At 41.4% G+C, this 11,447-nt stretch overlaps 1 protein-coding gene across 3 annotated transcripts in view; it reads left to right on the forward strand.

Annotated features, from left to right (window-relative positions):
- The first annotated feature begins 699 nt into the window (after positions 1-699).
- Positions 700-11,447, forward strand: part of Atp11b (ATPase phospholipid transporting 11B (putative)) — a 102,720-nt gene continuing 91,972 nt past the window's right edge. Inside the window, exons 1-2 of one of the 3 annotated variants that reach the window (XM_031376609.1) lie at positions 920-1,050; positions 4,282-4,359. Coding sequence is in view for 2 of the 3 variants with exons in the window: in XM_031376607.1 (XP_031232467.1) it covers positions 1,024-1,050 (27 nt within the window). In the remaining variant the exon portion in view is untranslated. Of the gene's footprint in view, positions 1,051-4,281; positions 4,360-11,447 lie in introns of all 3 variants that reach the window. The other 2 variants (XM_031376607.1, XM_031376608.1) reach the window with 2 other exon arrangements.

An 11,447-nucleotide genomic window follows, 5' to 3' on the forward strand; every position in this document is an offset into this window, starting at 1 on the left:
TTAGCTTTCCCCTTAGCCTTTCCAATTTAATTCAGCAGGATAGGATCTCAGCAATATCCCCAGAAACTGAGGTGTAGGCTGGACTATCACAGAGAGATCTCAAACTTTCCCCAATATTAGCCCACTTTGGTCACTCGCTGAGTTATGTGTGAAGGTATTAAATGCATTTGACAATTAAAAAAAATTTGTTTTTTACCAATTCTATGAGAATTTCATACAATTTATTTTGATTATAATCATCTCCCCCTCCAAATGTAAGCCTTTAATAATTTAATGGTACCAATACGGGGGTGTCTGGGGACCGACCTTTTGGTCACATGCATTTGCTGGTGTGGATCCCAGTGTTGGGAGGATACAGTGGGGGGGTGCGGGGGTGGAAGGGAGATCCGCAACAGGGCAGAGCGGGAGAACTGCCTGCTCAACTCCCCTTCGAGGAGTTGCTGTAGCCTGGCCCGCCAAGGTACAGAAACTCCGAAAAGGCCCACAGAGCGGCGGAGCCTGACAACGCTCACGTTTTCGCAACACACCGCTCCGGAAAGGGGCGGGCAAACGAGCGCGGAAACTGGGAAGAGTGGGCCTGGGAGAGGTAGCGAAGCAGGCGGGTCCAAAGCAGGTAAGGGCGGGGCACAAGGCTTGGGGCGGAGCCATGGCGGCGGAGGGTGGGGCAAGGGCTTGGGGCGGGGCCATGGCGGGCGGGGCGGGGCCATGGCGGCCGAGGGCGGGGCGCCGCCTTGGGGGCGGCGGTGCTTCGGGTGACAACGGTCAGAGATGAAGGTGGCCGCGGCGCAGCAGGGAGTTGAGCTGCACCGGGCGCGGTTGGCTGCCAGGCCGCGCCTGTAGGACCCCGGGGCCGGGGCGGCGGGATGGGGACTCGACTCGGGTAGAGAAGCGGCGGCAGCAACAGAGAGAGGAACTTAAGCCCGAGGGGCTCGCTTGCTCCGGTCACACTCGGAACCCTCTTCCACCTGCTGCCGCTCGGCCCCGCGTCCGGCGGGCCACGACGGCGTCGGCGACGGCGGGGGCATGTGGCGCTGGGTCCGGCAGCAGCTGGTAAGCGAGGGCTGGGTGGCGCGGCGGGGCGGCGCGGGCTAGGCCTCGGCGGGGGCGCGCGGCTCTCCCTCGGCCGGGGCTCCGCACAGCGGGGGATGCGCTGCAGCTTGCGGCCGCTGCGGGTCGCGAGCGTCGCGGGCCCCGAGGTGACGAAGGCAGCGGCGCGGGGCGCTGGGCGCGGGGCGCGGGTCAGGCGGCTCCCGGGACTTCGAACTAGGCTCGTGCGGGCTCCGGAGGAGGTCTGGGTCCTCATCGGCCTCCAGGCGGAAGCTCGCCCTGGGCCTAGGAGGAAGGCGCGCCGGAAAGGTCCTTACCGCAGACCGGTGCAACTTCTCTGTGAATTTGTCACCCACCCCTCCTCTAGGCGGTTAGAACGCCCGGGTTTGGAACCAGTGGTTAACTTTTGAACATGACTGACTGTGTTACCTGGAGAAAGAAAAAAGAAAACCTTCGAGTGACTTAAGTGTCTAAAAAGCGTCACCTTTTTTAGAAATTATGCACAGATGAAAATCTCTCATGTCTCTTGGCACCTGCAGCCCAGAAAATAACAACGCCAAGGCAACAGTGACAGTTAAGGCAGACATCACTATAGTTCTAGGAATCTAACCTATATGCTGCTTAATTTCGAAATCATACCAATTGCAGTATTTTTGTTTACGAGGTTTCAAGGCAGTGATAAATCCTAGTGAAGCAGAAATGTACTGTTTTGAGACCAAAATCTTCGTTTTTCTTTTTCCCTGCAGTAGAACAGCTTTTCAGGTAAAAACTTAAAAAGTATGTATTTCAGTCAGTCTCCTGTTTATTTTACAGTAAGCATCAGCCTTAAATAAGGAAATCTTATAAATAAAACTAGAACTGCCTGCCACTCCCTCATACACATGGTGGGTCTTTATTTTTAGCTAACTGTTGCAAATTGAAGTATTCCAGCTTTATTGGGAATCCAAGCTAATGATGTCATTTAATCCACACTGTTAGACTGTTCTGGCTTTTTTGTGACAAGCCAGTACCGTATGGAAGCTAATTATTACAAATCTGATCTGCTTTTGACTTCTCAGACATCATGTGAAGAAGGCTTGATTTAACACCTTTTATCAGATGTTTTGTGTGAGAAAATAATTTTTAAGCCTGTTTTTTCAAGCTTTTCCCAGAATGTGCCTCAGTGCCTCAGTGTGAGGTACTTTTTTGTTAGCTTGAATAAAATCCTTCTATATGATCATTCCTATTTTCCAGATAGAAATCTGATAATATTGGGAAAATGGCTTTAATGTTTATCTCTGAAAGGGAAGAACCAGGAGCTGTGTGGTCATTTATAAGTCAGCTGTCTTATGGGACTGACTAACAAGTTGAACAAGTTGCCTCGCATCAAAAAGTGCAATCTCTGATATTTAGTTGCCTGTTACTGGCTTTACTTTTAAGATAATCACATCTTTAAGACCTTATGCCACTGGCGGTGGTGGCGCACGCCTTTAGTCCCAGCACTTGGGAGGCAGAGACAGACGGATTTCTGAGTTCGAGGCCAGCCTGGTCTACAGAGTGAGTTCCAGGACAGCCAGGGCTACACAGAGAAACCCTGTCTTGAAAAAAAAAAAAAGACCTTATGCCAAAGCAGTACTTTGTATTGCTGACTAAGTTTGTATAATCACTTAAATTACAAATTAAAGACACTGTACAGAGAAATGAAGTATGTTAAAAGAAGAGTATTTTCAATAGCATATTTATTTGTAAAGTGCTAATGTCTACCTTTAAGCAAACATCCTTGTAAAGAAACATTTAAATGACATGAAAGGTTTCATTACAGAACAACATAATACCATGTTGTCATAGAACTTACTTGTGTGTAGGCATATGCTCAATCTTGTGTTACATGAATGTGATGAGGCTTTTATTCATGACTGTTCTCATCAGCCTCCTATATTGGGCATACAATTAGTCTTGAGAATGTTTTCTGGATAATGAATAGATTAGGGAATAGTGAATATTATTTCTGTGTTTAGCAATATAGTGATAAAATTTAAGTCTGACCAGGCCAGAAGAATGCAGACAATGACTAACTGCATGCAGGCACAACCTAGCAGGCGCAGGTTTGCTTAGCTGGGGGCACAGGCCTGTAATCCCAGCACCTGGGACTTGGAAGATGGTGCAGAGCAGTTCTTAACACTGTTCATGATGTCCCTTCAAACTTGCACTGGTGATTGTGAGAGGAGGTGGAAGACTGCCTCCTGATTCCCTGAGGAAACTAGCAAGTTCTTAGCCACAACTCTGGGTGTTATCAAATGCATGGGCACACTTGCTGTGTCTGCTCCCTGCCTTGTTTGTGCTGTCACAGGAGTGAAGCTCCTACTCCAGGCTCCAGCTCACTGTGGTCACCATGCTGTTCCCATCATCCTCTAGCCTCCTTCATCAGTTAGTAGAGCCTTTGCCCTTTAACCTGCAAACACATTGGAGCTTCCCTCTTTATCTTAATTTGCCTTGGACTGTACCTGACTGCCAAATGTTCTTTAATATAATAATCATTTTAAAAAGGTTTATCCTGCATAAACCTAATCTAATATACTTGAAATGTGGCTGGCTCACATTGAAATTTTCTTAAATATAAGACATAATGGATTTTAAAACAGAAGAAAAATGTGACATGTACCAGTTATATTTATTTTTGTAATAGTAAAATGGCTTAGCAGGAAAAGGTACTTGTTACCAATTACTGTAATAAATACATGGAAATGTGCTCAGTTTGACCTCTGGGATTCAACTTGGTAGAAGGAGAAATTATCTCCTGAAAGTTATCCTCTGACTTTTACATTTGAGTGGTAATATGTGCCCACTCCCCAACAATAAATAAGTATAATTAAAAATTTTAATTGTTTATTTTTAAAAAGTGGCTGTTAGAAATTAAAAATAATGTATGTGGCTTGCATCTGTGGCTCGTGTTTTACTTTTACTAGGACTGCTGTATAACATTAAAAGTAAGCTTTGGTTTCTTTGGAGCACATTAAATCTGGATATCTTTCTTTATATTCATATCTGTATGTCTAGCCATCTATGTCTATATCTATCTATTGAAATGATTTTTTTAATGTATCACAGCCTGGTCTTTTTTTTTTTTGGTTTTTCGAGACAGGGTTTTTCTGTGTAGTCACAGCCTGGTCTTAACTTGTGATCTTCCTGCTTAGTCTCCTGAGTGTTGGGCTTTTGGAAGTGTATTCTTAAACATAAGTTTTTCTTTTGGTCAAGGTGAAATGTTGGAGGTGTCTAGGTGTTCACTCAAGGACCTTGCTTTAGAGCCTGGATGTACGGCTTCCTCAGAGTGAGGTCAGTATACCAGGTGTCACTATTGAAAGTAAACTTATTTTCCTCCCATGGCAGCAATTAGATGTTAACAGCTCTTCAGCTAAGAGTGTGATTTCATGCCTACTTCACTTCCTCCATGCTGAGAGTTTGTTTTCTCTAGCTTGATCTTGTGTAGGCCTTGTATATATTGCCACAACTGTTATGAATTTGTATGTGTATCTGCCCCATTGTGTCTGGAAAAGTTGATTGAAGTCATTTACATCCTAATCTTAGTCTCTGCATCTTAATCTTTTCAACTATTTGCCGTAGATCCCTGAGTCTTGGGGGTGGGGGGTGGGGGGTTATATAGATGTCCAATCAGGGCTGCGCATCTGACATCTCTTATTTGCCACATGTTCACCAGTTGTTGGTCTTTGTGCTAATTGCCATACATTGCAAGAAGCAGCTTCTCTGATAAAGGTTGGGTAGTGCAGTGACCTATGGGTATAGCAGTAAGTCATTAAAAGCTGTTTATTTGCATGGCCATTTAGCAAGTTAGTAGTAGGTTGTCCCCCTAGAGCCAGTGATCTATCTAGCCAAAGGTTCTTGGCGTCTATAACGGTGTCACGTATCTCATGGAACAGGCCTTAAAGCTAATTCAGTCTGTTACTCCCATACCACTCGAGCTGCTATTGCATCAGTGGGCACATCTTGCCAGGCAGGTTGTGACTGTGGTTCTCAGTGTTCATAGCTGGGTGAGGCTGATGATTACTTTACTTTTAGTGTACAGCACTACGAACTCTAGACAGTAGAGATGAAGTTGCTAGTTCAGTGCCAACTGGGCATCTATATGTTCTGTAACTCATGTGTGTGGTGCTTTCAGCAATAGGGTTTTACTGTCAAGTTCTGGAGAGTAATCAATAGCATTGGCAATAGCCTGTACTTGTGGGGAGGGGGTTATCAATCCTTTTGGCAAACAACTCAAAAAGAGGTAACCCATTCCTGGTCCTGGGAACTTCATTTAGTTGTGGATATCTAGTTGGGATATTGTCCTCTCACTATAGAGTAACTCCATTTAAACGGGAAGCTTCCACAATAGTAGACTTCTATGTGACTTTTCCAAAGGCCTTTAGTCTTAGTTATCCCTTCTCTACCCTGTCCTTCCATCCTCAAACCGTTTACTCTTTCCTGTTCTGGTTCCTCCTTTGTAACACTCTTATTATTTTTTTGTTGAAAGGCCCTCTCCTCTCCCATGCTCCTTTACTAGTGATCTAAGCTGTCTGTCTATGTCTTCCAAATGAAATGCACATAGCTAAAGCTGAAAAGCATCAACACATGAAAAAAAAAATGCACTGCTTCAGGGTTTTGGTTACCTCACACAGGATGATTGTTTTCAGTTCCATATACTTACCTGAAATTTTCCTAATTTTGTTGTCTAACAGCTGAATCATGCTCTATTGTATAATATACCACATTTTCTTTATTCATTTATCAGTTTATGGACATCTAAGCTGTTTCCATTTCCTGACTCTTGTGAATAGAGCAGCAATAAGCATGGATAAGCAAGTAGCTCTGAGGTAGACTATAGAGTCTGTTAGTTATACGCCTAAGAATGGTGTACCTGGATCTTGTGCAAATCTGTCTTCAGCATTGTGAGGAACATCATATTCCATAGTGATTTCCATAGTGGTGTGCTAGTTTGTGTTTCCACCAGTAGTGAATACATGTTCCACTTTAGCATCGGGTATGTTCTCTCTTATGCGTGCTACCCCTTACCCTTACCCCCGAGAAAAGTGGCTCTGACTAGAACTTGCTATATAGACTAAGCTAGCCTGGAACTCCAGAGAACCACCTGCTTCAGTCTGCTTCTAAGTACTGAGATTAAAGGCATGTGCTATTTGTATATATAATCTTTAGAGAATTCTGTATAGTTTCATGTTCCATTTTTAAATTGCATGTTCCCTGATGTTCAGTTTTTTAAAGACTATATATTCTAAATACCAAACCTCTGTGATTGATATCCTTTGCTGTTCAAAAGCTTTGTAGTTTCATGAAGTCTCATTTGCCAATTATGCCTGTGCTACTGAGGTTCTGTTCAGAGTGTCCTTTCTTGTGCCTATAAGTTTAAGCATATTTCTCACAGTCTCCTCTATCAAGTTTGAGATATCAAGGTCTTACGTTGAGATCCATTTGTGATTGAGTTTTGTGCAGGGTGAGAGGTATGGATCTAATCTCATCCTACATTCCACTATTCAGTTTGATCATTTGTTAAAGATGTTCTTTGTTCTCCAGTGTATATCTTGGCCTCTTTGTCAAAACTCAGTTTTCTAAACTACTGTACCTAAGGATAAGGGACCATTGTAGAAGAGGGTATGAGAAGACTGTAAAAGCCAGAGGAACAGGGAATTTCTATGAAATCGTATCTCCTGGAAATGTCTGAAGCTTTACCCATTAAGTCTCACCAACATGGCTGCCTAAACATGAGCTGAACAAGGATGATACCAAAAGATGTGTTAACCTGGAAAGGGGAAAGCTCACAAGGAGTCAACCCCAGATAAAGAACTATAGGCAGCTAAGGAATGCTGATAAGAAGAGAAACAATCATGGGAAGAACACACCAATTGACAATTAGCCCATAACAAGTGGTCAGCATGGAAACATGTTCATACAAGTATTTATGTACTTAGGAATACACACATGTACACACCCCAACAAAATCAATTTAAGAAAAAGAGGCCATGAATTTTATGGTAACTTGTCAGATTGTCTATGAACAAACCTGCTTTTTTAAAGACATTGATAAATTCTTTTCTTTGTGTGATATCTTATACAAGAACACTTCAGATGTGCTATTAGATGTGACTGATTTTAATAAATTAAGTTTGTATCAACTGGTTCCATGTCCTATTCATAGTCCTTTGTGACTCATTGCCTCTTGTTCTTAAAGGTGGCCTGTATTGAGCCTTTGTATAGGTACATTCCCTGTTTTTGTGACAAAAGAGAAACTTTAAACTCCCAAACAGAAAAATAGTAACTAGAAGTATGGTTTATCTTAGTGTGAGTTACTGTTACTGTATTTGTTTATTATAAAGGTAGACATTTAGCATTCAATGTAGTTTTCAATAAAAAAGGAATTAAAATATCAAAAAATTGAATCCCATACACAGGGATATTTGGAGGGAGGAAATGGATATATGGTTAAATTATAATCTCAAAAATAATTTAAAAATCACATATTCATAGATATAGACTTATGTCCAGATCTACACTTCTATCCAGTTAATCGGTGTATCTCTTTTTATTCTGGTACAGTGCTGTTTTTATTACTATAGCTTTGTAGTGTAAGTTACAATCAGGGATGATAATACCACCACCAATTCTTTTATTGTTCAGAATTTAATTATTTTTAGCAATTCTGGGTTTTTATTTCCATATAAAGTTAAAGATCCTTCCTTCCTTTCTTCCTTCCTTCCTTTCTTTCTTTCTTTCTTTCTTTCTTTCTTTCTTTCTTTCTTTCTTTCTTCCTTCCTTCCTTCCTTCCTTCCTTTCTACCTTTTATTCTTTCTTCTTGTTTTGAGGCAGGGTTTCTGTGTGTAGCCCTGGGTGTCCTGGAATTTGCTCTGTAGATCAGGCTGGCCTCATATTCAGAGGTCTGCCTGTTTCTGTCTCCCAAGTACTAGGATTACTAAAGGTATGCACTACCACCACCCAATAAGATTATTTTTTCAATTTCTGTGAAGAATTGTGTTGGAATCTTTACAGGAATTGCATTGATTGTAGATTGTTTTTGGTAGTATGACCATTTTCACAATATTAATCTTTCTGATGTATGAATATGGGAAACCTTTTCTTCTACTGATACCTTCAATTTCTTTTTTCAATGTCTTAAGACTTTTATTATATGTCTTTACTTTTCCATTTAAGTTTATTCCCAACTATTTTATTATTTATTTGATGCTAGCGAACATGCTGTTGTCTCCCCCATTTCCTTTCTCAGTATGCTTGTTGGTTGCTGATGTTTGTCCTCACTCTAACTCTTGACTCTGCCTTCTTGCAGTTCACATGGCCCAGGCATGCTTAAACATCACAGGATCTTTGTGTCTGGGAAATTTAAAAAAGGAACCAGCACGTTTCTGCGCTTGTCCTGGCAATTCTCTGCCCCAACAGGTTGGTGGGCCATGCACTGGCAGGCAATGGCCAACCTGTTTTTATCTTGTGGAGACTCTTTGGCCAGGAGCTCTTGAAAAGTTCCCACTGGCAGGTCACTACCACGCCAGCCCTGTGCTTCAAATCCTCCACAGCTTTTGTGGTGCTCGTCAGGCAAACCCACGCGTCACCACTGTACCTTTCTCTCTTGAACCCAGATGAGATGCTGTGTGTAGAAAAACGCAACACAAACTTAGTTCAGACACAATGGTAACTCAGTCTCTGGGGCAACAACTAATGATAGAGTTTCCCCGCCATGATACCGGGAAACTCTAGCAGCTACATCTTACCTATATGCTGTCCATGTTCCAAAAGGACCTAACTCTCTCCTGCTTCCTCTCTTCCTCCGTCTAAACCTGGAAGTCCTGCCTACTCCCCCAGTGATTGGCTCCTTTATTCATTAGGGGATTGGTTCACAAGAAGACACCTGAGCATGAGACTCATTCCTCATTTCAGACAACTTCTCTTGGGAGAGAGCAGAGTTAACATAAAATACAAGCAGCATGGAGCCATCCACAACATATTTGTCCTTGCTGGTTCTTATTTTGGAATATTTTCCCCTAGGTGTCTGCTAGATCCTTTACTTCCTTTATACCTTACATGGTTGTTTGAATGCCTCTATCATAGTGTCTCTTCACAGCCACAGAAAAGTAAGTAAAATACCTGATCGAACAGTGAAGTCTTTTATAGCCTTCCTTTAAGTAGAAAGTGTAAAACAAACAAGCGAACGAAACCTAACATCCCTCCGCTGTGGCTTCTGTCCCCCTTTTCTGCTTTGTTTCTCTTCGTGTTATCACTCTGTTCAGCAGACTGATCATTCTTACTTACCTCGTGAAGACTGTGATTCCACCCAGTCTTTTTGTTAGTTCTCTACCTAACAGAAAACATTTCTCAGTTTTCCATCCCCTTTGAGGCGTAATCATTTTCCATTTATTAATTTCCTCTAACATTTTCTGTATTGTGGTAGCCTGCTGATAGGATTTGGGACTGCTAAAATGAAGTTTCCTCTTTGCTCAGGTAGTTTCCTCAGAGGCGCTTGTCTAATAGATATTGGAACTACTGCTAAGGTGGTTTATTATTGTATAAAACAAAACAGAAAACATGGTGACCTTCTTGTACATAACTTTTTAAAAGTGAGATACCTAGAATTGAAATTGCTAGATGATGGGATATGCACTCTGTGACTGCTAACCAGTTGCTTCAATTACATTTCACAGTATGAGAGTTCCTGTCTCACGACAGCTTGCTCAAACTCCAGGAAGGTTACCAGGGCTGATGGTACAGCTCAGTGGGTAAAGATACTTGTTACCAAGCCCGATGACTGATGATCTTAGTTTGATCCCAAGAACCCACATGGCAGAAGAAGAAAATAAACTCCAGCAGGTTGTTCTGTGGTCTCCTCACATGTATCATAACATGTATGTGCACACACGCATACATCATAGCATGTACACACACACACACATACATCATAGCATGTGTGTGTACACACACATGTTGAATAAGTGTTTAAAAAAGAACTTTACCAGTTCTCATACCTATGAAAAAAATCTCATTTGCATGCTCTTCATTGCTAATGAGCAATGCTAGTACCTCTATTTTATTCATATGGATAAATTTCCCATTTTTCTACTGAGTAACTTATTAGTTACTTGTTGCTGTGATAAATCCTTAACCAAAGCAACATAAGGAAGAGTTTATTGTAACTTATTGGTCAAGGGTAGTTTATGCATATCATGGCAGAGAAAACATAGTGACAGGAGCTTGAGGCAGCTAGTCATGTGTGCATTTAAGAAATAGTACAGTGCATACTAGTGATCAGCTTTCTGTTTTACTCAGTCTAGGACCTCAGTCTAAGCCTGGTGCTGGCCCATATTAAGGGAGGGTCTTCTTACATCAATTAACCTAATCTAGACTGTCCACCACAGGCATGTCCAGAGGTTTATTTCCATTGTGATTCTAAATCCTATCAGAATGACAATTAAGATTAACATTAGGGGCCTGGAGAAATAGCCATTCAGATCGCATACTTACTGCTCTTGCAGAGGATAGGATCAGAGTTTGGTTGTCAGCACACATATTGGGTGGCTCACAATCACTTGTAACTCCAGCTTCAGGGGGAATTGAACTCCTATCTTCTGCAGGCACATGCAGTCTTATGCATATAACCCCACCCCTCTATAATTTAAAATAATAAAAATCTTAAACATGATTAACATTATAAGTTAGTGTGGATGCCATTTCTTTGTTATATGTGCTATAAATATCTTCTTCCATTCTTTGCCCTCTATGTAATTTTGCTCATATTTTCCTTACACATTCCCCTTTAAGTTTTTTTTTAGAAAATTTGATTTCTGCCTTCTGTTACCTAACAATTTCTTTCCTCTATTAGAATCAGAGGGTTGCTTTAGTATTGTTTTCTTCAATTGTCTTAATGTTTTAGTTTTTCAGTATTCAAATTTAATATACTTAGAATTGGTTTTTATATATAGAATAGGGAAATTTGTGTTTTCCTATTGGAAAGTTATTTGTTTCATCTCTCACTGTGTTGCATAAGCTATTTTTGATGTCTGATATATGTGTTAGACTTCTCTGTTATGAATGGCATTTTCTATTTCCCTCTATGTTCTCTTTTTTCTATTTCACTCATCTATTGGTATACCAGTAATGAGTCATTTTAATTATAGTTTTTGCATTATGAGTCATTTGTGAGGTAGAATCTTCCACATGCCTTGGTTTCTCTTTCTCAGAATTGCTCTTCCATTTGTGACATAGAAGCAGGTTGTTTTTTTGTTTTTTGTTTTTTTTTAATTCTCTGGGGGAAAAAATCAAGGATTTTGATTGACTTTGCATTGAAATGTACTTGGTTATTTAATTAATTGTGTGTGTGAGGGGGGCAGGAGAGGGGGGAGGGGGGTTGTGTG

The sequence above is a fragment of the Mastomys coucha genome, unplaced genomic scaffold, assembly GCF_008632895.1.
Source record: "Mastomys coucha isolate ucsf_1 unplaced genomic scaffold, UCSF_Mcou_1 pScaffold17, whole genome shotgun sequence".
In the NCBI taxonomy this organism is placed as follows: Eukaryota; Metazoa; Chordata; class Mammalia; order Rodentia; family Muridae; genus Mastomys; species Mastomys coucha.